The sequence below is a fragment of the Peromyscus leucopus genome, chromosome 2, assembly GCF_004664715.2.
Source record: "Peromyscus leucopus breed LL Stock chromosome 2, UCI_PerLeu_2.1, whole genome shotgun sequence".
Lineage (NCBI taxonomy): Eukaryota > Metazoa > Chordata > Mammalia > Rodentia > Cricetidae > Peromyscus > Peromyscus leucopus.
In genome coordinates, this window is record NC_051064.1 from 120,042,163 (window position 1) to 120,065,935 (window position 23,773).

General features: G+C 47.0%; 1 protein-coding gene across 5 annotated transcripts in view; it reads right to left on the minus strand.

The window, feature by feature from the left end:
• The window catches only part of Cfap57 (cilia and flagella associated protein 57), a 75,544-nt gene that overhangs the window by 45,649 nt on the left and 6,122 nt on the right, over window positions 1–23,773 (minus strand). For all 5 annotated transcript variants that reach the window (XM_028893188.2, XM_037202883.1, XM_037202884.1 and 2 more), the window contains exons 3-9: window positions 22,159–22,475; window positions 20,294–20,577; window positions 16,944–17,151; window positions 10,360–10,512; window positions 6,816–6,955; window positions 5,759–5,924; window positions 5,097–5,210 (exon numbers count right to left, since the gene is read on the minus strand). In XM_028893188.2, coding sequence (XP_028749021.1) covers window positions 5,097–5,210; window positions 5,759–5,924; window positions 6,816–6,955; window positions 10,360–10,512; window positions 16,944–17,151; window positions 20,294–20,577; window positions 22,159–22,475 — 1,382 coding nt within the window. The remainder of the gene's footprint in view (window positions 1–5,096; window positions 5,211–5,758; window positions 5,925–6,815; window positions 6,956–10,359; window positions 10,513–16,943; window positions 17,152–20,293; window positions 20,578–22,158; window positions 22,476–23,773) is intronic.

Consider the following 23,773-nt stretch of genomic DNA (forward strand, 5'->3'; position numbering starts at 1 on the left):
ATTCACAGGAAACTGCAAACAACAGCTCTGAGACTTCTAGAAGGAGAGACTTCTGGAGTTAGGGTATCAGCTAGTTGCCCCAGTGACCTAAGTTAACTGGTAAAAATAATCAGAACAACCACTTAGGGCTGGAGGCGCGAGTCAGTTGGTGAAGCGCTCACCTGGCAGGCATGAGGACCTGAGTTTGACTCCCAGGACCTACATTGGAAAAAAAAAAAAAAAAGCCAGGCATAATGGTCCACTCTTGTGACCTCAGCGACCAGGAGACAGAGACAGATGGATCCTTGGTGCTTGCCAGCTAGCCTAACCTGCTAGGTGAGTTGCAGGCTAGTCAGAGAACCTATTTCAAAACCAACCAACCAACCATACATGCACATGAGCACCAATCAAAGTCCCCGGAAACCTGTTTGAAGGGCATGGGACAATGGAGAAACATTCATCCAAGAACATCTCCCCAGTCTCTGTATGAGGAGCCTGTGGTGTCTGTACCACCTGAAAAGCCACTGCTGTGGACTCCGGGCAGCAGCTGCCGAGGTAACATGCCACCTCTGCTCTTCAGTACGGTTTCACTCTGGGAAGGAAAGATGGCTGACATTTGTTATCCCCAGGATGCAGAGGTGCAGACAGGCATGGCCATGATAGTTGGTTCCTTTCCCTCAGCCAGTCTCTCAGGGAGAGCTCCACTCCAATTGCAGACAGGCCAAGAGTAACGGTACCTGACTGCTGACGCCCCAGTGCGCTTATTGGTGGAGATTCCTCACTATGAGGACCAGGTAAAGATCAGGGGTTCCTGCCACCCTGCCCCTACCCTGCAGCTTCCACTCAAAGTAGGGGTGCCACTGCTGGGAAAGCAGGTTCAGGGCGTGGCGATGTAAGGGCTTTGCATCAGGGAAATGCAGCCACTGAGACAGAGCACTCCGTGGCAGCCAGGGACTGACTTTATTTACAACAGCTTCTGGAGACCTCTGTGCTTATGGGCACATCTGAAACAGTGGAGATCTTGGTGAGAGATCAAAGGGGAGGCTGGTAACTATGACATAGGAAAAAGCCAGCAGAGCGGCTGAATTTCAGTAGCGAGATCGTGGGAAAGAGATGGTCACCGGGGGCTACAAGGCTGTGTGCCTGCGGCGGGGTGCATCCACTGGGCAGCGATGGGAGCAGGTTGTAGGAAATACAAAGGCATTTTCTAAGCTACCTGAAGACCCACTGACTCAGGCAGAAGTCTCTCTGGGACAACAGGCTTCCATACAACATCTGACCACACACTGAACAGTGAGTTCCTTCACTCAAGGGCACCTTCCAAGAACCCAGGCTTAACATGTAAAGTGGCACTCACTCTTGGCAGCATGGAAGATTATGTTCCTGACTAAGGCTGTGCCTTGTCAGGCAAAACCAGAGAGGGCACATCCAAACTGCCCATCTCTGCAGACCATGGAGCCGAAAACCTCGTGGCCTAAAGCAGCTGCCAAGGCCCCCCCACACCTAGGAGTGAAGGCTAAAAATCAAAGCAGCTAAGTTGGTTTATGGGAAATCTACATGGGCTTATGGGGAATCTAAGTGGACTTATGGGAAACCTATAATTAACAAGTGCCTTAGGCCATCCACAGGCAAACCGAAGGCTCAAATCGAAAAAGAAGAAAAAAAGGTAAGAAAAAAATTCTAAGTACGGACATTAAAGGCTGCCCACTGCATAGGAAAAAGGCTTTACAAAATTAGTTCCTCCACTGAGCAAATAAGCAGTCCGTCATCCCACCAACTTACCCGCCTACCACCAGCTCTCGGGAATATAGATCTAGAATTGTTGCAATATAGTGCCTAGAATAGCCAGCCAATAAGAAGCCAGGAAACACACACGAAGCAAACCAACAAAGCCCTCAGAAACACCGTGCCCCGAAAAGAAGACGACAGGCGTGGGCACGGAGGTGTCCTGGACGGTGCCCGGACCAGCAAAGACTCAGCTGATGTAAACACATCCAAAGGAGTGCAGAAGCCACGCTTGAGGAATTAAAAGAAGCGATGATGCGTCTCATCAAGTTGGCGATGCCAAAGGGAGAGAGAGCATTTTTAGAAACTCTAATGGACACCCCAGGGTTGAAAAGTGTAATTGCCAAAGTGAAAATGTCCCTAGAGGGGCTCCACGGAAGATCTGAGCAGGGGAGCGTGAAGGCAGATCAAAAGCCATCACGCAATCTGAAAAACCAGAGATGTTTAAGAAAATCTAATGGAGACCAAGAGAGCCCTGGACAACCATCACGTACACCAGCAGATGTGGGTCGAGAGTACCAGGAGGAGAGAGAAGAGCATCAGGAAAGAGTTACAAATAAGTATGTAATTCTGAAAGCAGTCAAAACTTGCTGAAAAACATGAACGCACGCATCCAAGGACTACAGTACATTTCAAGTAGGAGAAGCACAAAGAGATGGGCATCCAGACACACCACAGTCAAAATCCTGCAAGCCAACAACATGAAAACCTGAGAGAAAGTCAACTGGTCTACACTAGTGACAGCCCAAGATACCATTTGGCTTCTGTCAGAAAATCCGGAGGGAGAGCCAGAGGCAGTGGGAGGTGTTTGAAGCACTGATAGTCACAACAAGAACCATCACTTTATGTCTAGCAAAACTAAATGTCTATTTTAATTATGAAGGACACATTAATGAATCCCCAGATAAACACAAACTAGAGAACTGATTGCCCGGAAGACATGCCTTTCAAGAAATGCCAAAGGGGCCGGGCGGTGGTGGCGCACGCCTTTAATCCCAGCACTCGGGAGGCAGAGGCAGGCAGATCTCTGTGAGTTCGAGGCCAGCTTGGTCTCCAAAGCGAGTTCCAGGAAAGGCACAAAGCTACACAGAGAAACCCTGTCTTGAAAAACCAAAAAAAAAAAAAAAAAAAAAAAAAAAAAATGCCAAAGGAAGTTCTTTAGACCAGAGGTAGTTGATCGCTGATGACAATATGACATCACACCAAAGAAAACACAGTGATAATTTCATAAGCCACCAAGAGACAGCATGATTGCAGAGTACATTTTCTTTACTCTCTAACATATGGAAAGTTCATATTAAAATTTTTACAAATTTTACAAATTCATCTGTTTCTTTCAGCTATTTGAAAAGACACAATAAAGTCACACAGAGTAGCGATCAAAACAGTGTATTATAAACCAGGTGTGGCAGCACACACCTTTAATCCTAGCACTCCAGAGACAGAGGGAGGTGAATCTCTGTGAGTCTGGGGCCAGCCTGGCCTACAAGTTCCAGGCTAGCCAGGGCTACATGGTGAGACCCTGTCTCAAAACCACACAACCACCCAACCACCACAATGTATTATAGGATGTGCAACAAAAAATAAAATACAGGCCAGTGAGATTGACTTTTAAAAATAAGATACAGGGCCAGTAGATGGCTTAGGGGGTGAACATGCTGTCAGTCAACTCTGACAACCTGAATTTGATCCCAGGGACTCACATGATAGAAGGAGAGAATTGACCCTCTTCAGATTTCCACACTCATGCCACCCCCCCACACCCAATAAAAAGTTAAACAAAAATAAATAAGATACATACACTGGAGATGAAAGCGTTTGAAGCTGTTTTCCTGTTAGCCTGTTAATGCAGTGGATCACACTGGTTGGTTTTCCATGTCAAACCAGCCTTGCATTCCCAGGGAAAAGCCCGTGGGTCACACTCTGTAACAACTGTATGCTGGTAAGTTTCGGTGTTCTGCTGTCTTGAGATTTCTCAGTCCGTGTTCACCACGGGTATAGCTCTGCAGTGTCTTTCTTCTTTTGGACTGTCTTGTCTGTTCTTTGGTAAGGGTAAGACTGGCCTTGAAACTGATTTAATGTGTTGTGGGGAAGAAACTGTATAGAATTGGCCTTAAGTTCCCTTTCAATGCATAGAACACCTGCCTACACCTCTCCTTTTGGATCTGCCTACCTCTTCCTGCATCAAAAGCCGTAAACTCACAGCATTACCTCTAACTTCGGTTGAACGCAGACTCATCCCCAGCTTCCCCTCTCTCCACATATGTAGACTGGCTGCTACTGTCTTTAACATTTGCTTTTCCTGTAACCAGTCTCCTGACCTAATGGCTCCTGTTGGTGAAAATGTCTAGTCCCATTTAAATCTTCTGGCATCTTTTTTTCCCGCTTCGAAACAGGGTTTCTCTGTGTAGTTTTGGTGCCTGTCCTGGATCTCGTTCTGTAGACCAGGCTGACCTTGAACTCACAGAGATCCACCTGGCTCTGCTTCCTGAGGGCTGGGATTAAAGGCATGCTCCACCACTGCCCGGCTGTCTTTTGGCGTCATAATCCTGTCTTCACCTCTAAAAGATATATGTTAGAAGATCTAAAGGTTCTATGCATTGGGGGCCCTGTAAACCTCTCCAATTTCAGTTCACCTGTGTGTCATGACACCTGATACCCATGTTCCATCTCCACAAACTCTTTTTTTTTCTTTTTTCTTTTTCAAGACTGGGTTTCTCTGTGTAGTTTTGGTGCCTGTCTTGGATCTCACTCTGTAGACCAGGCTGGCCTTGAACTCACAGAGATCCTCCTGGCTCTGCCTCCTGAGTGTTGGGATTAAAGGCATGTGCCACCACCACCCTGCCCCACAAACTCTTCAGTGCCTCTGATACTCCATCTGTCTGTGGGGTTTATATTCTCTTATTTTTTTTTTTTTTTTTTTTGAGACAGGGTTTCTCTGTGTAGCTTTGGAGCCTATCCTGGAACTCTCTCTGTAGCTCAGGCTGGCCTCGAACTCACAGAGATCCAGCTACCCCTGCCTCCTGAGTGCTGGGATTAAAAGCATGCACTACCACCGCCCAGCTGGGTTTATATTCTCATATGCAATGGCTATCACCACCAGCCCTGTCTGGGTAACCCCTACTCACTGCCCCCAGGACCAAGCCTTTGCAGACATCACAGCCTACATTGAGCCTACCTCTTCAGCACCCACATACTTTTCTTTCATTGATCCAGTTACAATTTGCCTTTGCAGGTATTTTGTGAGCCCCGTCAGGAAAGGAGACCCCCTTGGCTAGCACAGTACATGTCTCAGTGGCCCTTGTCACCCTGGCCACTGGCCACTGACTTACCTTCCCCGTGTGGCCTTTCAGGTTGATGATGTTCTCCAGGCTTGTGGTGGTGAAAATGTGAATCACATTCCCGTTGACCGAAGCAAAGAGGTGCCCTCCGTTGCTAAAGGCACACTACAGGGAGGGAGGGAGCAAGAAAGGGGGGCATCTGAGTGGAGCCCGGGGCTCTGGGTGGGGTGGGGGTGGGGAGGTGCTGCTTCCAGACACCACCAACACTCCTGTAGCTCATGGCGCCAATACCCTGATGCTGCCTCGTCTGCTGGTCATTACACTGCTCTGTCCCAGAACTGGCCCCACGGTGTCTGCAACGGCACCGTTTCAGGCTGGGGAATGGGATGCTCTACCATCACTGTCTTGCTTCTTCAAGCCACCTGAGGGAAAGCTGATGGGCTGTACCTGCATCCCACTGTTGACATTGCTTCCCTGGCTCCCTCACAAACAACCTCACTTTTACCCTCCCAGCTGGGATGCTCATCTTGGGGTTGCTTTTCTTCTCTAATCTTAACCAAGATGCCCAGCCCTATCACATATGGAATCCCACAAGGCTTTAGGTCCAGCATATTATTTGGGTGGGTGTAGAAAAGCATGGACAGAACCACGCACCGGCTACTGTTTTACATCTCCAAAGCTCCTAAGACAGACTTTGGTCCCATGGTCTTTACCTCCCTGCATCCTCTGACAGAATATTCTTTGAAAGGACGGATGTCATCGATGAGCAGATTCATAAGACGGAGTTTGTCAGCAAAGCCCACCACGATGAAGTGTCCAGAGGGGTGAAGGCTAATGGTGTAGGCCTCTTCTTGGTATTCCTTAAACAGCTCCAGCGTGCTGTGAGAAAGGCCATTACTGAGTTATGAGCTGAGTCTCTAACCCTCTCATGCTCCCCCATTTTATTTGTTTTTGTGTATCTGAGTTATTTTATTGCTTGCAATCACTGTTTTTGGGATTCTGGTTGCTTGAAGATAACGCTGGGCACTGAGAACAGCCAACAGGAAAACTGGTCAAATTACCATCTAGTACTGAACACACAACCCCAGAATTACAAAGAATATTAAGTAATTTTTTCCAGCGGTCCCTTGTACACAAGAGTAAAGAAGAATTTGGGTGCAGTTTGGGTTTGGAGATCCTATCATTTTAGGGGGCTGGAGAGGGTTGGGACAGTAAGGAGGAAAAAGAGGAGGAGCCAAAAGTCTGGAGAGAACGCTGCAGCAAGAGGAGCTGAGAAAGGGATGGGACAGGAGAGCGGGAGGGACAGAGGCATTAACGGATGAGGGTGAGCTAGTGTGGAATGTTTACCTCTGTTCCTAGAGTCTAGTAGAGGTCTGGCGTATAGCAAACATTTAATAAACCAGAAAATAATTTTCTAGCCCACACGGGATTGGGAGACAGCTGACTAATTTGGTTTTGTTTTTTGTTTTTTTTTTTTTGGTTTTTAGAGACAGGGTTTCTCTGTGTAGCTTTGCGCCTCTCCTGGAATTCTTTTTGTAGACCAGGCTGGCCTCGAACTCACAGAGATCTGCCTGACTTTGCCTTCCGAGTGTTGGGATTAAAGGCGTGTGCCACCACCACCCGGCTAATTCGGTTTTTAGAACAAGGCTTTTCCAGCTGGAAGCTTCTAGGTCATTGCATTGGAAACCTCTCTAATGAAAACACTGCATAAACAGGCTTAATGATTGGCATTCTGTACACACGGTAGTAGCAGAGCCTTGCCCTCCTTACTTTGATTCATAATTCCAGACGCGGATGGAGCGATCCAGGGAACAGGTGGCAATGAGGGGTTTACGGATGCAGGTAGCTAGGCCAGTGATGGACGCCGAGTGCAGTGGGTACAGCAGGTACTCGAAATGGGCAGGCTCTCCCTGGAGAAACCACACAAAATGAGAGCCAGCAGGGTGAGCCCAGGGCTGCCTGTGTCCTTCAGCGTGAATTAGTATCTGACCTGTGCACACAGAAATCCTGCTAAGGCAAATTGTTTCGATGTTCCATGTGGTTTTCCTAAGATACTGTTATTTTAAAATATTGGCGAGGCCATGGAATCTAGAGGAGAGCCTATTACTGCCTTTTTTTTTTTTTTCCTGAATCAGTATAATCTCTAACTGTATTCTTTTTTTTTTTTTTTTTGGTTTTTCGAGACAGGGTTCTAACTGTATTCTAAACACTGACCCTTATACCCACAGGTAAGTGCGGCTCTCACCTGACATCAAAGAACCTTCTTTTTGCAGACAATGGAGAACATTACAGAAACCCACAATGGTCAAAATGCAGAGAACAACTGACCGTGGTGTGTCTGCCTCCACCTATACATCTACAACCCAACCCCCACACCTGAGGCCCAGGGAATAGCACAGAAAAGGAGGCGAAAAGACTGTAAGAGCCAGAGGATCAGGATGTGTGTTTCGAGACAGTCTCTTCTTTAAAAAAAAGGGGGACAGTCTGGGTGTGGTGGCTCACGCCTTTAATCCTAGGCAGAGGCAGGCAGATCTCTGTGAGTTCGAGGCCAGCCTGGTCTACAGAGTGAGTTCCAGGGCATCTAGGGCTACACAGAGAAAACCCTGTCTTGAAAAACAAAACAAAATAGATGGACAAACAAAAACTGACAGGAAGGGAGATGTAGGGGAGGGATCTGGGAGGACCTGGGGGGAGAAATGGGGTGTGAATATGATCAAGATTTGTTGAAATCTTTATGAAATCTTCGAATAGTTACTAAAATATTACATACATATATGTATATATATAATTTTAGGGGCTGGAGAGATGGCTCAGTGGTTAAGATCACAGGCTGTTCTCCCAGAGGGCCTAAGTTTGAGCCCCAGCACCCACATGACAGCTTGCAATGGTCTGTAACTCCAGTTCCATGGGATCTGATGCCCTCTTTTATTCTCCTATAGCAACACACACACACACACACACACACACACACACACACACACACACACGGTATAAAGACATACATGCAGGCAAAACACCCATATAAATAAACAAAACTTTAAAATTTTCTTATCTTAATGACAACACAAGTCTAGTGTCATAGGCTTTAACCATCTGATTCTGCGGGAACATTTGTGCGGCTTCTAACTTTGTTACTTGAGAGTACACTACAGACTGAATGTCCTTACATGTCTTTGTGTATCTCTCATTACTACCTTAGGATACATTTCTGGGGTCAAATGCTGTGAATGTTTTCAAGCATCTTAATAAGCAATGCCCAATTCCTCCCCAGGAGACTGTAGCATGTGATCGTTGGGTGTTACAAATGTCTGTCCTCAGAGGCATTTTCTCTAAGGACAGACGGAAGTGATGGTGGAAAACTGAATGAGGTGAACACACGCTAGGTCTGTTCCCACGCCAAGACAAAGAAAGGCTGAGATGACAATTCCCACCCACTCTTGTACTCTCCCACGCATAAATCTCCACACTCCCACGTCCTCCTGTGACCCGGTCTGAGACAGAGTGGTGCTTCTCCACTCCTTCTGCCCGGTATGTTTGGCAACAGTGTTTCTACCGGCTAATTCTTAGTAGCTTTTAAACATACTCAGACACGCCCCCTTTTTTCCCCACAAGGGAAGCAATTCTTTTCTCCCTCTAGGCCCAGGAGCTGTGGAATGAGAGGGAGCCAGCCCGGCAAGCTCATGGTCTCCCTCAGAATCCACGGCCAGGATCCTCCAGTGGGGATTTAGTATGCTCTGCTTATGCTCTGCAATGTGTTTACTTTCTGAATTTCCACGACAACTATTTCATACTATTTTCTCTTTTAAAATTTATTTATTCCATGTGCATTTGTGTTTTGTCTGTATGTATGTCTGTGTGAAGGTGTTGGATCCCCTCAAACTGGAGTTACAGGCAGTTATGAGCTGCCATGTGGGTGCTGGGAATCGAACCGAGGTCCTCGGGAAGAACGCCAGTGTTCTTAACTGCTGAGCCACCTCTCCAGCCCCATATTTTCCTTTTCAAACCTCATGGTTTGAATGTGACATGCCCCTCATAGGCTCATGGGTTTGACTACTTGGTCCTCACTGGTGACAGTCTTGCAACTGTGTCCATATCTGTTTGATTTTGTTTATATAAAGTATCCAGAAAAAGCAGATCTATGATGTATAAAATAGATTAGCACTTGCTTAGGGTTGAGGTGGGAGGGAGGTGGAGGACGGCAGCTAAGGGTACGGGCTGTTCTCTTTAGGAGGTGATGAATGTGTCCTATAACTATAACTAACTACAGTACTGGTTGTTCAGCTCTGAATAACAAGGCTACTATAAACCACCACTGGGCTAGAGACGGAGCTCAGTGGGTAGAGAGCTTGCCTGGCATATCCATGAAATCCTGGGTTCGATCCCCAGCACGGTATAAACTCGAGAGGTGATGCCTGCACAATAGAGGTCGAGGCAGGAAAACCAGAACCCCAAGGCCATTCTTAGCTACCAGGGCTGTTTGAGTCCCTGTCTCAGAAAAAGCAAAGACAGCAATAAGAACATCCCCCAAAATATGACTGAAAAGGATATGTTAAAATCCTCAACTGATGGGCTAGAGAGGTGGCTCAGAGGTTAAGAGCACTGACTGCTCTTCCAGAGGTCCTGAGTTCAATTCCCAGCAAGCACATGGTGGCTCACAACCATTGTAATGAGATCTGGTGCCCCCTTCTGTATACATAATAAATCTTAAAAAAAAAAAAAAAAAAAAAAAAAAGACCGGGGTTGGGGATTTAGCTCAGTGGTAGAGTGCTTGCCTAGCAAGCTCAAGGCCCTGGGTTCGGTCCTCAGCTCTGGGGAAAAAAAAATCCTCAACTGAGGTTATAGGTGGTCTATTGTCTTCCCTTTGTATATTTGAGTCCATGCTGCTAGGGAACACAGGTCTAAACTGATATTTTACAGACTTTGAAGTGTGCAGCGAACAGGGTGCTTTTTTTGTTATGATGTCTGGAGTGTTTTATGGTAGTTTCCTTTGCAGCTCCAAAACAATTGAAAAAACAACCACGAAGATTATATAGAAATCTTTGGGCCCTGAGTAAGTATGGTAGTAGATTAAATTCCTTGAAAGCGCTACTGCCAGCAGGTATGTGGGGTTTGGATTTGATAGGCTACATCAAGGCTGCACTCCCATCCCCCGACACCACAGCACTTCTGCACACTCAGCTTTTCTGTTTGCTTGTATGAACAGCACGCATAAGCCACACAGCTTTGCATGAAACCCTATCCACATGGTGAGCATCCCCTGCTGGGCATCCCAGTGCGGACTGGAAGGGGACTGATGCCCTTGGAAGAAGCTCACCTTGCTGATCTCTGTCAGAGACATGGTGATGGTATAGAGTTGGTTCTTGCTGGTGCTGGCGATCAGGGTTTCTTCTGACGGGCTGAAGCACAGGCACAGAACGTCCTGTTTGTCTGACTGACTTGGGTCATTGCTTTGTGGGTCCATAGGGATCTGCTCAAGGCACAAAACAGTCATCAGCCATTCTCAGTCATGGTCCCACATTGTCAGCGTGTCCCTGGCTACAAGGGTTCCAGACTCCTGACCCGTCTACCTCCCTGATCTTGCTCGGGTCTGGAGAAGGGAGGACTGGCGTGTCTCTGCTTCCATCAGTTTTAAAGAGCACCACGTATTCATTTTGCAGCAACTAGCATCTGAACAGTAAGAGAGCCGCACACATGGGAATGAGTGGGCCAGGCATCCCAATGTGAGATCCCCATGATATGTACATTTGTTTAAACCCACTCCAGCTGCTCACCTGTCAGATGCCCAATGCATGGGCTCACTTGGCACCCAGCACACCTGTGTGTACTTCAGGGCATCAAAGGGATGTGGTGGCCCCTCTACAATACGGGCTAGGTAAAAGGGTTCAGGAGAAGAAGGAGTCACTGCTGTCTCCAGCAGTAGGCTTGGAGGGGAGCTGTTGTTCTCAATGAGACATAATAAAATTAGACTTACTTTCCCCTCTATATTAGCTTCTGTTAGTGACAAAATGTGCTGACTGGCCAGCCTACTCAGGTCTTAGTTTCTGAGAGAAGTGGTTCTCAACCTGTGAGTCATGACCCCCTTGCGATAGAATCTCAGCTATTTACATAACAATTCATAACAGTAGCAAAATTATAGTTATGAAGTAGCAATGAAATAATTTTATGGTTGGGGGTCACCACAACATGAGGGACTGTATTAAAGGGTCACAGCATCAGGAAGGTTGAGAACCACCGGGTTAGAGCCTGTGCCATTCCCTGACAAATTGGGGGGGGGGGTGTCTGCTCAACACCAAAGCCTCCGCCCAGGCACAACTCCTTGGTGTTTCTACACTCTGTGGGTCCCTGGGGCATGGGACACTGGGTTCTTGTGCATGGCTTCCTATGCTTGGATATAGCCTGGCCCTTCTTCACATGTCCCACATCCCTCACTCCACCAACAAGCCTTCCCTGAGCACCCTGGGATATGGAGACACATATCTCCAAAATGTACCAGTAGCACCTGGGGGCCCCATCTTGTTACATTTATCACACCATGCAAAGTAGAATGGAAGCTTTGGGCTGAGGACCCTGTCCAGCTGCTTCACTACTGTGTCCCAGTGTGTGCATAAGGTCCTGGAGTGCAGCAGGCATGCAGTGGAGTGATGGATGCAATAAATGGGTGGAAGCAAACATGGATGGATGCAGTGAATGCATGGGTGTGGCCCTGTTCTCCAAACACAGTAAGTTCCTGTAGAGAAGGGGTCACACCTGACTCCACCATCTCAGCCACCAAACATGGGATCTGTCCCCATGGTAGGTGCACAATAGATATGTGTTAAATGAGCGATGGACTCTTTCGCCTTCTTTATTCTCCTTATTCATTTTCCCTCCCTCCCTTTCTCTCTCTCTTTCTCTCTCCCCTTTCTTCCTTTGTGTGCTTGTGAGGTGTGTGTGTGTGTGTGTGTGTGTGTGTGTGTGTATTTGTGTATGTGTGTGCACCAATGTGTGTTCATAGATATGATGGCCAGAAGTTGACACTGGCTGTCCTCTTCTGCTGGTGGTCATGTCAGAGGAGCAGTAGATGGCAACTGACTTCAGCAGATCAGCCCGCCAGAAAGCAAAGTACCAATGGGTGAATCTTGGCTAGGCAAGGCCCGAGGGCTCTGGCTCAGGAACGTCTCTTGCTACTGCTATGTCTTTGCATGTTTGCTGCTGTGGTGGTATTGTGTTCCCCAAAATATTGTGTACTCTAATAAATTTATCTGGGGCCAGAGAACAGACAGCCACTAAATACAAAGGCTAGAAAATGGTGGCACTCACACCTTTAATCCTAGCATTCCAGAGATAGAAACCCCTCTGGATCTCTGTGAGTTCAAGGCCACATTGGAAATAGCCAAGCATGGTGACACACGCCTTTAATCCCAGAAAGCCAGCCTTTAATCCCAGGGAGTGGTGGTAGAAAGCAAAAAGATATATAAGGCGTGAGGACCAGAAACTAGAAGACTTTGGCTGGTTAAGCATTCAGGCTTTTGAGCAGTAGTTCAGCTGAGACCCATTCCGGATGAGGATGAGGACTCAGAGGCCTCCAGTCTGAGGAGACAAGACCAGCTGAGGATCCGGCGAGGTGAGATAGCTGTGGCTTGTTCTGTCTCTCTGATCTACCAGCATGGACCCCAATAACTGGCCTCGGGTTTGATTTTATTCATAAGAACTTTTAAGATTCCTGCTACATGCTGCTGCTGTTTTTTGTTTTGTTTTGTTTTGTTTTCTGGTATCTGACATGGTGTGAATGGGTGTGTGTGGGGAATCCCCCATTGCCTTTAATGTAGTGTGATTATCTCATGGAAATATCCCGTTCTATTGACATTTTTATCTGTGAATTACTATGAAGATGATTTCCTCCTAAGCTGTACTGATTAACTGAAACAATGATTTTATACAATAATAGTGTCAGTGTAAATAGAATTTTGATGATTGAAATGATTGTGACAGAGGTTAGTTTAGTGGGAAAATTAATAAAGGTAAAGACAGGATATGGTGTTCTCCTCACCCCAATAAAGCAGGAACTGCAGAGGACAGAAAATAAGAACAAGGAAGTGTCACACAGCTAGGACTTATGAGTTTCTCTTGAGGAGCCGTATAGACTGTGGCTTAGGTTAATGGATAAGGGAAAACAACTGTGTCCCAGAAGCTAGCTCAAGTTCTTCTCATCTTAATGTTGAGAGATGTGTTCGTAGTTTTCAGTGTGCATAACAGCTAAAACAAAGCTTTAAATAATGACTTAATGTTAAGTTAAGATGTTTTTGTTAATGGCTTTGAGATAGCAAATCTTAGAGAACAATTTAAGATTTAGAAAGGCACATAGTTGAGTGAGGAACTCGCTGAAGTCTAGAAACAAGAACAAGGACAGCCTGGTTATTATTAGCTGCTGTGCCTTTCTTGCTAGGATGGGTTGGTGATCAAAAGTGATGACTAATTTCTTGTATCCATTTCTGCCCTCAGCTTCCTGATATAAAAAAATTGTTAATGAGTGGGTATGTACCCTAAGGATTGAAAGTAGAGCTGACTGGTTGTTTTTCATATATAAAAGTGCTGTGGAATAATCTTGTACACTGTAAAGATTTGTCACTCAAATTGGTTTAATAAAACACTGATTGGCCAGTAGCCAGGCAGGAAGGATAGGTGGGGTGACCAAACTAAGGATGATGGGAAAGAGGAGGCAGAGTCAGGAGTCACTAGCCAGATGCTGAGGGAGCAAGATGAGAATGTCGTAGTGAAGAAAGGTACCCGCCGCATGGCTAAATATAGATAAGAATTATGAGTTAATTTAAGTGTAATAGTAATAAGCCTGAGCTACTGGCTGAACATTTATAATTAATATAAGTCTCTGTGTGGTAATTTGGGAAGCAGTTGCTGGGTATTTGGGAGGTTCTGGTGGGACAGAAAACTTCTGCCTACATAAAAGTTTACATGTGATTCTTTTAAGATTTTTATAAGATTACAATTTAAAATAAATAATAAAGTGATTGACCCTTTCCTTGTAATGATAAAATGCAGTCTGCCAGTAAAAGAACTGGCTGAGAAAAACACCTTGCTTGCTTACACTCTGTTAATCTATAACAAATTGCTTGGACATGAATGTATGTGGGTTCTTGGGAATAATTTGTTTTTCACTTGTGATACATAAAATGTTTTATCATGTAAGGGAAATGAAAAACATCTTATTTTTCACCTGTATTCATTATAGTCATTCACTTGAAAAGTAGAATGTAAACCACATTGTAATTTTTATATTGCCTGGGAGATTTTGCTGGGTTACATAGCTGTAAGAGAAAAATTAATGATAAAGGATAAATCTAGATAGAGGTAAGAAAAGAAATAAAGAGATGAGAGAGAGAGAGAGAGAGAAATGATAGAAAGACCCTCAAGGTGTGTGTGTGTGTGTGTGTGTGTGTGTGTGTGTGTGTGTCCCTTTTTTACCAGCCCCAGAGAGTTAAGTTTTACTCCCCTAGTTTGTCAACTCCATGGCTCCCCCTCAATCCCTGCGCTACAGAAGGCTGGTCTCATAGCAGCATTCCTCTATTGCTCTCCACTGGAGTTTTGGAGGTGGAGTCTCTCACTGAACCCAGAGCTCACCGATTGGCTAGGCTGTCTGGCCAACCAGCTCTCAGGATTCAACTGTGTCTGGCCTCCTCCCTCTGCTTGGGGGTTATAGGTGAAAACTACTGCCCCTGCCTTTTGTATGGGTGCTGGGGATATGAACTCAGGTCCTCACTCTCAAATAGCAAAAGCTTTGTCTACTGAGCCATCCATCAAGCCCCTATTTTTTCTATAGTTTTATCTTTTAGGGATTCTATCCTAACATGGGGGGTTTCACTGAAAACAGTGATAGTGTCTCTAATTGTAATGCCACATATTTAAGACAGTAGGAGCAAGGTGCTAGGGACTGGGTAGTAGGCTGTGTATGTCAGGACATGCTGAGCATTCTTCCTCTGTGTGCACAGTGGTTTTCCTACCGGTCTCCAAGCCTACATCCCAGCTGCTTTACTTTGCTCTGGTTTTGGATCAAAGGCCACCTTCCTTGGAGAGACAGTGCCCCGATGGTTCTGGAACAGAGCCCCTCCAGCTTCTGGGTCTCTTCCTGGCTGGAGTTTCTGCCCTGTGTTGTTCTCATCTGACACACTGTTCATTTTTGCTTCTCTGCTTGTTGAGTCCTGAGCTGGGGCTCTTCATGTGCTGACTCCCCACCCCTCCTCTGCCCGCGCGCCACACTGTGTGTCCAGCCCCCAACACTGAGCCCGCCAGGCTCAGTAAACATTTGATAAATACCTGTGACATTTCTTTATGGGCTAAGTAAACTCTCACTGTGTCAGCCTGTGCCTTCAGACTTCCCACTTCAAAGCCTGGACATCATTTCTGGGTACTCATTGAGAACACTCCTCCTGCCTCTACCCAGAATTAGTCTTCACAAGGGCAATCTTTCTTCCCCTTGCCCCTGCTACCCACGGCTACGATCTTAGGCCTCACTAGCTTTGGGTTACACCAACCAAAAAGCTCTCCACTGATTCCTGGCTACAGCCATGTGGCCACTGCCATTCTTTGAACACTGAGTACCCAGGAGTGCATGTGGGGATCTACACAGCCTCCCGTCTCATGCCTTTCACCTCTACCTCTCATGGGGGTTATATCATGCTCTAAACAGAGAAACACAGCTTTGGAGGTTCAAGAGCTCATTTCAGCCAATAAATCACAGAGTTATTTCTGACACCATGTATCCATGGGCAGATCAATTTTTCTTAAACATAATCCTTTCTACCCCAAATCCTTGTGGGCTGCTGAAGTATGTTCCAGACCGGCATTTGCTGCCTTTCACTGGCCACAGTGCCCCTCTTTTCCTCTCAAGTGTCATGAACCCATTTGTACAGGCAGCAGGGCATGTCTCCCCTAGGCTGCCAGGGTGTCCCTGCTGAAGCTGCTGTCACCACCTGGAGTTCCTGGTTATGTCCTCTTGTCAGGTGTCCTCCATGTTCTAAGATTCCTCAAGAGTAGCATCAAACACCAAGGAGCCTTCTGGGTTCCTCCCCAAACTGCTCTACTATGCCTGTCTCCACAGCTTTCGAGGTTGAGGACCAGGACAGTCTGAGACTTTCCTTGGGACCCCGATGTATGGGAAAATAACTCAGTTCTTTGTCTAAAACCAGGTACATGCCAGCCAAGGCCAGTAATGACCTAGGACCAGGCCTTGGGGAAACCACAGTTTTCTGGGTCCTGAGAACTTGACCCTTCTGAAGGGCTGTGGTCATCAGTCCCAAGGCTGTTGAGTGCTTGATCTTTGATGCACTTGAGATATCCTGTGTTTCATTTGTGTGACATTGCTTGACTAGCTTCCTGTTGACTTCATCCCACTGTACAACAGTTTTCTGTTGACTCTGTCCCACGTCCCCCTGCAAGCTGCATATAAGATGCCGCACTCGTTAACAAACTGGCTTGCATGAGCCATCAGCGTAAGAGTCCCTGATCCCAACTTTCCTATCCTCTTTATTTTCTCATCTCCTGGTCCTCCCCCTCAAGACTCTGTCATTGAAGAACAACCTGCTGGTCCAGGTCATTTCTGTATCATTTATTCCATAAACGTGTGTGCTGGGCAGTGTGCTTAATATCGTGGATATAATAATGGAAGGGTTGTGGGATATCAGAGTTCAGGGAGGAAGTCTCTCTGCATTAATTTGACACATTTCCCCATAGGACTTAAATCCAGATCTTGCTACTTCTAAATCCCAACCCAGTTTCCCGGCTCCTGAGTTTCTCAGGTTGGGGCTCGCTGACTGTGTCTCCCCAGTCCTTCCTGGTGAAATGCTCTGTCAGAGCATGGCTGCTGCAGAACAATGCCCTCAAGGACCCCATTTGCTTTCTCCTTACCCGGATTTCCCTGCTCTCTCGGTAGAAGTCCTTGTCTTCCACCTTCTCAAAGAGCAGCACCCTGCCCGGCCCAGCCGAGCAGGCGAACCCCTTTGAATAGGCAGCGATGGCAAATACTTGGGGCATGGACATGTGGTGGGGGTAACTGGTTGCCACCATCTGTTCGAAGGAGGGAACCGGGGAGCTGGGTGGTGGAAATTCAATCAGGCTGGAAAAGGAAGAGAGCACATGATGTTTTTTGGAGACAATCCTAAGGAGAAGCAGTAAGCTCTGGGGGGTGCGGCGGGGGTCGGCACACAAATTTAATTCCAGGACACAGGCAGGTGGATCTCTGTGAATCCAAGGCCAGCCTGGGCTACACAGTGAGTTTCAGTATGTAGGCCACATAAGGAGACCCTGTCTTCTGAGAGAGGGGGTGGGAGATATCCTTGGTTGTGAGCGAGGCCACCCACGGATCTCCTTTCCCAAAGCCAAATGCTGCTGTCTGGCGTGGGAACTCCACACGGCATGGTGAGTATGTCTGCTAGACGGAGGATGGGGATTGCCAACTTAGTTTAGAAATAAGTGGATCAGGGGACTGGGTATAGTAAGATAATATAACTGCCTGGCAGAGCTGAGATTTGAACCCAGGTCTCTTTTTCCATTCCTTTAGCCATACAATAAATATTTCTACCTGATCATAAATGTTAATTTAGAGTTATAAGAGCTCCATGAAACCACAGTGTATAAGATCAGCACAGCCCTTGGCCCCAGAAGCTTCAAGTCTCAGGCTCATGTGCTAAGGACTGGTAAGGGGCAGCTAGGCATGCCACAAAGACCTAGCTACAGGCAACGCAGGCTTTCTGAGGGCAGGAACTGAGGAGGTGCACCTGCCCTAGGTGAGCAGAGGCCAAGTGCTCTTGGTCAGGCACTCCGGGGCAAACGGGAACCGGTGAGCATGCGTCTGTGTATTGGGGTAGTGAGCAGACAGAACTTCACTGGCTGAGCCCACAAGCAAGAAAATACATTGGTCATGCAGGGAACCCAGAGATGAGAGCTGATGTTCCTTTTCAGGAGGGGAGACAGGCAGTGCTGCTGGGCTGAGCTAAGGGGCCTCTGTGCTGGGAGTCCTGGACCCACCAAAATACTGTGCATATAGCACACACAGACACGTGTCTTCATAAAATGTTACAAAATTCCAAGATGTAGTGGCATATAAGGGATGATCTGAACTACCTAATGGAAGTAGTCATTACAAAAGGGGGGGGGGAATAATTCCATCAAGACTTCCTTAGGAAGCCATTCTCAAGCCACAAAATAAAGAGATACCAACCGGCATGGGGAGGGATTGTGGGAATTGGGGGACCAGAAGTTACTGAGGAGGAAGAATCCACAGGGTGCCAGGTGGCGGGGAGATTGGGATCTTGGCTCAGAGAGAAGGAAATGGAATTCTGGTCCCTGTCAGAGATCTTAGGTCTCCATCCCCTGGTCTGTGAAGCTGGCGTGATGAGGACAGGCACCGTGAAGGACAGGCCTCCCATGGCTTTGTCAACAGTGTCTGACACATCCCACAGCAATTCCACTATGTGTGAGAGGTGACCACTCCTGTCACAGTGAAGATGGAACCACCCCTCCCTGGCAGCCTTCTGTCAGATCTACTGAGTCCACTTCCTTACCCCTCTTTGCTCATGGTTACCTCCCTTTCGACTGTCACCGCCTGAGGGCCTGTCAAGTCGCCTTGCACGCCGCAAGGGCTCTGAGGGCCTTTATGTCATGAATTTGGTAAATTAGGCAGCCAGCCATAGAAAACATGCTTTTGAAAAAAAAATACAATTTTGAAGGCTTGTCATACTGAACTGTGTATAAAACGAGACTAGGCATAAAAATAAAAAGAGCTGTATGTAGGCCATGGTCATCATGGCCAGGTTTGTGCTTGAATAGAGATAGGTGCTGAAAGAGAAGGAAGAAATGGGTAGAGCTGGCTTTCAAGGTGGAGGGTGGTAAGCGGCTTAAACAAGATTGTTTTTAGCTTATGTCTGTGGGTCTAGCTCATATGTATCTAAGTGTGCTGCATGGGTACATGGTGCTTGAAGTGGCTGTCCCCTCTCATAACAGGACCCACTCTAACAGGACCAGTTGTTCCCTCCCCCAGGGGCTAGTTTGCTAAAACCTCTGCCCCATATTACCCCACCATCCTGTTCCCGCCAAACTGCAGGTCGAGTGCACACGCCAGGAACCTACCATAGTAGCTCAAACACACAGGCTGCCACTAGCTTGAGAGAAACAACTAGGAACTGTTTTTAGATCCATTTTAGAATCTTTTTTTCTCAGGTTTTAGGTGGAAACTCTTGCCAACACATTGGGTGCCATTTGTAGCTAGAGTTTTCCTGCCTTGCCCACAGTCAGGACAAATCTTTGTCACCCACCAGTCCCACAGCCGCTCAGACCCAACCAAGTAAACACAGAGACTTACATTGCTTACAAACTGTATGGCCATGGCAGGCTTCTTGCTAACTGTTTTTATAGTGTAAATTAATCCATTTCCATAAATCTATACCTTGCCATGTGGCTCGTGGCTTACCAGCATCTTCACATGCTGCTTGTCATGGCGGAGGCTGGCAGTGACTCCTTCTGCCTTCCTGTTCTTTCTTTTCTCCTCTCTGTTAGTCCTGCCTATACTTACTGCCTGGCCACTGGCCAATCAGTGTTTTATTTATTGACCAATCAGAGCAATTTGACATATAGACCATCCCACGTTGACTCATGTCTGGCTTCAACCAGACCCTCAGGAAGTACGTCCAGTCTGGTAGCCAATTAGAGTCCTACTTGGTCACAAGCAGGAACTGTTCTTGCTATTTTCAGTCAAACAGACCCCTGACACAGCAGACAGACAGACCCCTGACACAGCAGACAGACAGACCCCTGACACTGTAGCCACAATTGCTGGCCAAATGTCATGAGCCAATCATAAAATGACTCCTGTACCAGTAAGAGTCCATACCCAATCACTTAAAAGTCAACTTAACCACAGCTGGAATTCCCCTAATCCTGCATAAAAGGAGCCTGCAAGCTTCTCTTGGGGTTACCATTTTGCCAGACGGTTTTACCCCAGCATGCTGGAATTTTTATTCTCAAGAAATTAAATGCTCTTGTTGATTACTTATGTGTCTGATGGGCTTTTTGTGGGACTTCTTATGGACCCAACAATGCCCTCAGAGGCCAGAAGATGGCGCCAGATGTCCTGGAATGATTGTGAGCTGCCATACAGGTGCTAGGAACCAAATCTGTGAGAGGCTTTGGAAGAAGCTCATTTTATGTAACTTGGGCAGAACGATGAGGGTGTGCACCAGCCCAGCAGAGGGCACTGTTACCTCTCTGACTTGTGGATGATATCCAGGCTCTTAGAGCTAGTGGGCTCCTTGATCATTATGTTCGTCTCCCAGCGCTGATCTCCAGATTCAAAGAGACAGAGCCTGCCGGTGTCGGTGCCGGCAATGATCCTGTCATCAGACACCCAGGCATGGGCTAGGTAGTTTGGGGATTCTCCCCTCTGGAAATTGGTTTGCTTTAGGGTTCCTTCAGCAAAACGGAGCAGCTTAAATAGCCCATTTCCAGTGACACAAACTTGAGTATTATCCTGGGGGTTGATGCTGACCTGCAAAATGTCAGGAGACAAAAGAAAAAAAAAAAGACAGTCTGACTCTTGATGCAATTATTCCCACTTTACCAGTTAATACTCACTTTAGGTAGTTCAGAATGTCTTGTACATATCATAGAGTCATGGAATTTTATATTTGATAAAGATACACATCTATATCTACTGGATGGGACTATCAGTCAACACACTTTAAAAAGAAAGTAGAATAAACAATCTTTTTTATTTTTGTAGCCCAGGCTGGCCTTGAACTCACTATGTAGCCCAGGCTGGTCTTAAACAGACACTCCTCCTGCCTCAACTTCCCGAGTGGTGTGATTACAGGCATGCACTAACACGTTTTCTCGTCTGAGCAGAGCTATACTCTGTGCCAGCATGAGGGAATGCAGTTCAGTTGGAAACAGAGACATGGGGTTGAACCGGTGTATGGAGGCCTGTCCAGGGGGAGGAAAGCACACATCTGGAGGGATGATGTGGTCTTCCATCAGATGAATTTCCTGCAGCTGTAGCCCTTATCCAACACACACTAAGGGCAGTTAACCTGCTGTCCTCACTAGACAGAGAGCAACTTGTGGTACATTGTGCCGAGTCTCTGTGTAGGTGCCGAGGGGGCACCTAGTAGATGCTCATTGGATCTACTACAGAGGAGGTGCTCTCTGCTCTGGGGAGGGCTCATCACTGGGATACTATGTCCTGGATGAAACAGCCTTTTGGTTCTCCCTGCCTCTGCGATTCGGCAATCAACACTCTTCTCTGTATTAAGAAGGGATGTAAGTGTTTTGTTGGTGGTGCCCTGGCTTACACATCAACCTTTGAGAAATGAATGATGCATGCTTAAAGCTCTGATGAGCTAGTATCTCTGACCATGGACAGTACAGACTTCTTGAGCTTGTGAAAATGAATACATGATGCTGGACAGAGATATAAAATCTTGGGACTCCCTGCCTAAGCAGTCAACCAACCTGTTTCCTAGTGGCTCATTTTGTTCTGAAACCACAAGAGAAAATTCTATTCTCCACACAACTTCATTGACAGTTTCTTACACATCTACCTTTTTGCTGGGCATGGTCCCATTCACCTCTAATCCCAGCATTTGGGAGGCAGAGGCAGGGGAGATCGTAAATTCATGGCTAGCCTGAGCTATGTAGTCATAACCTGTTTTAAAACCCAAACAACACCCCTCCTAAACAAAATAAAAACCCAAATCTATCAATTTATATGCCGTTCCTGAAATCCTCCTGCTGCCCAAAGGGGCCAGAACCAAGGAGAGTAAGTTTTAGATAGCACAGCTGGGTCTAGCCTGTGCCAGACAGTAGTTCTGGGCCAGACGAAGGAAGACAGAAGACAGCTGGGAAACAGCTGGCTCTGCCTCTCACCACCTCTGCAGTCTTAGCTGAGTTACTTGGCCTCTTAGGGCCTCAAGTCCCTCATCTCTAAGATGGGGTAATAACCACATATTCCTATGTGCTTCTCATGAAGCCGGGTGTTACAACGCACGGTAGAAATGAGTATAAAGTGCCAAGTAGAAGTCTGGCGCTTACTGCTTTACAACGGGGAAGGCATGTGCCTTGCCGGGGGTACCTGGTAGATGGGGTTGTTCTGGACATCAGTTCTAACAATGGCCATTACTTTCTGCTTTTCCCATAGCCAATAGACGAGGTTTGACTCTGGAGGTGACGTCTGGGTCAGCAGGTATTTAGAGTCTGGAGAAAAAGCCATGCTGATAAACTTTTGAACTTGGAAGTCAAAATTATTCAGGACTTTGCGCTTCCGGCAAGGGATGGATGACAGCTCATAAATAGTGATGGTGGGTTTTTCCAGCACAGTCTCGGAGATAGCGAGGTATCGCCGATTGGGACTGATGGACAAGGCCAGCATGCCCTGACTCTTGTCTGAGCCTGCAAAAGGAGGTAAAAGGGGGGACTGAGGGCAGACAATGCTTCCATCAAGGTCCAACCAGGCTTAGCAAGGCGCACCACCGACAGAGGAGAAAGGTGTATGATGTGCAAAGATCAGTCCTGGGCCCCCGCTTGGTTCAACTGTATGCAGGCAACTGTGGAAATGACTGGGATGGGCACCTCACTAGGTGAGCGAGGATGCCAAGGAGTCTTTTCTGAGTCAGGACCAGATAGGATGGAGGAAGCTGCCCGTGGCAGGAGAAGCTCGAGCAGTGAATGGCTGTAGTAGAGGGTGCATATGGTGGGGGAAATCCCAAGGAGATGGATTGCTGGGGCACTGTGTGGGAGTCAGAGGTGACCAGGGATGGGCTGACAAGGGTGGGGTAGGCTCCAATCCTGCAGGCCTTTACACCTTGAGAATCCAGCATTGGGTACTCTACTGCAGAGGCTGGATGCTAGCTACTCAATTGCTGAGTCTGGCAGCTAGGCAGACGCGGAAGTCTATGATGGAGCTTTGTGCTTCCTTGATAAGCAGGAAGACGTGCATACCCTTGTCCCTTTTCCTAGAATTTAGAGACGATAGCCAGAAACCCTGTCAGCGTCTTGCGGCCACGCAGAAGAAATGAAAGCTGTGGTGAGGATTAAAGTGTGACACTTCATCCAGAAGACAGACAGCACAGGGCCGCAGCAGGCCCTACCACGTGGGCCGTGGGCATTCTGCTCTCACGGGTCTCTTCCTTCATTAAAAATGATAAAAATAGGGCTGGTGACTTTTCCACAGGACCGGAGTTAGGCTCCCAGCACCCACATCAGGTGGCTCACAATCACCTGTAACTCCAGCTCCAGGGGGATCCAAAGCCTCTGGCCTCCACAGGCACACCCCCGCCCCTTGACACGCACATGCCTCCTGTGCATACATGTACACATAATTATACATTAAAAAAAACAATAAAAATCGGGCTAGCAAGCTGGCTCAGTGGGTAAGAGGGCTTGCTGCTCTAGTCCACACTAGGATCTTCACAAAACTCACGTAAGGACACCGTTCTCAACATACCTGTTCTTGTACAAGGCATGGCTGTGCCAAGCACCTGCCCAGAAATTTGATGCCCAGAACCCACATGGTAGAAGGAAGGAACAAATATCTACAAGTTGTCTTCTGACCATCACATGCATGCCATGGCAAGCAGGTGTACAAGCACGAACACACACACACACACACACACACACACACACACAATGAATAAATAAGTGTAACAGAATTGAATAGATATGTATATTATGTACATATATATTCATAT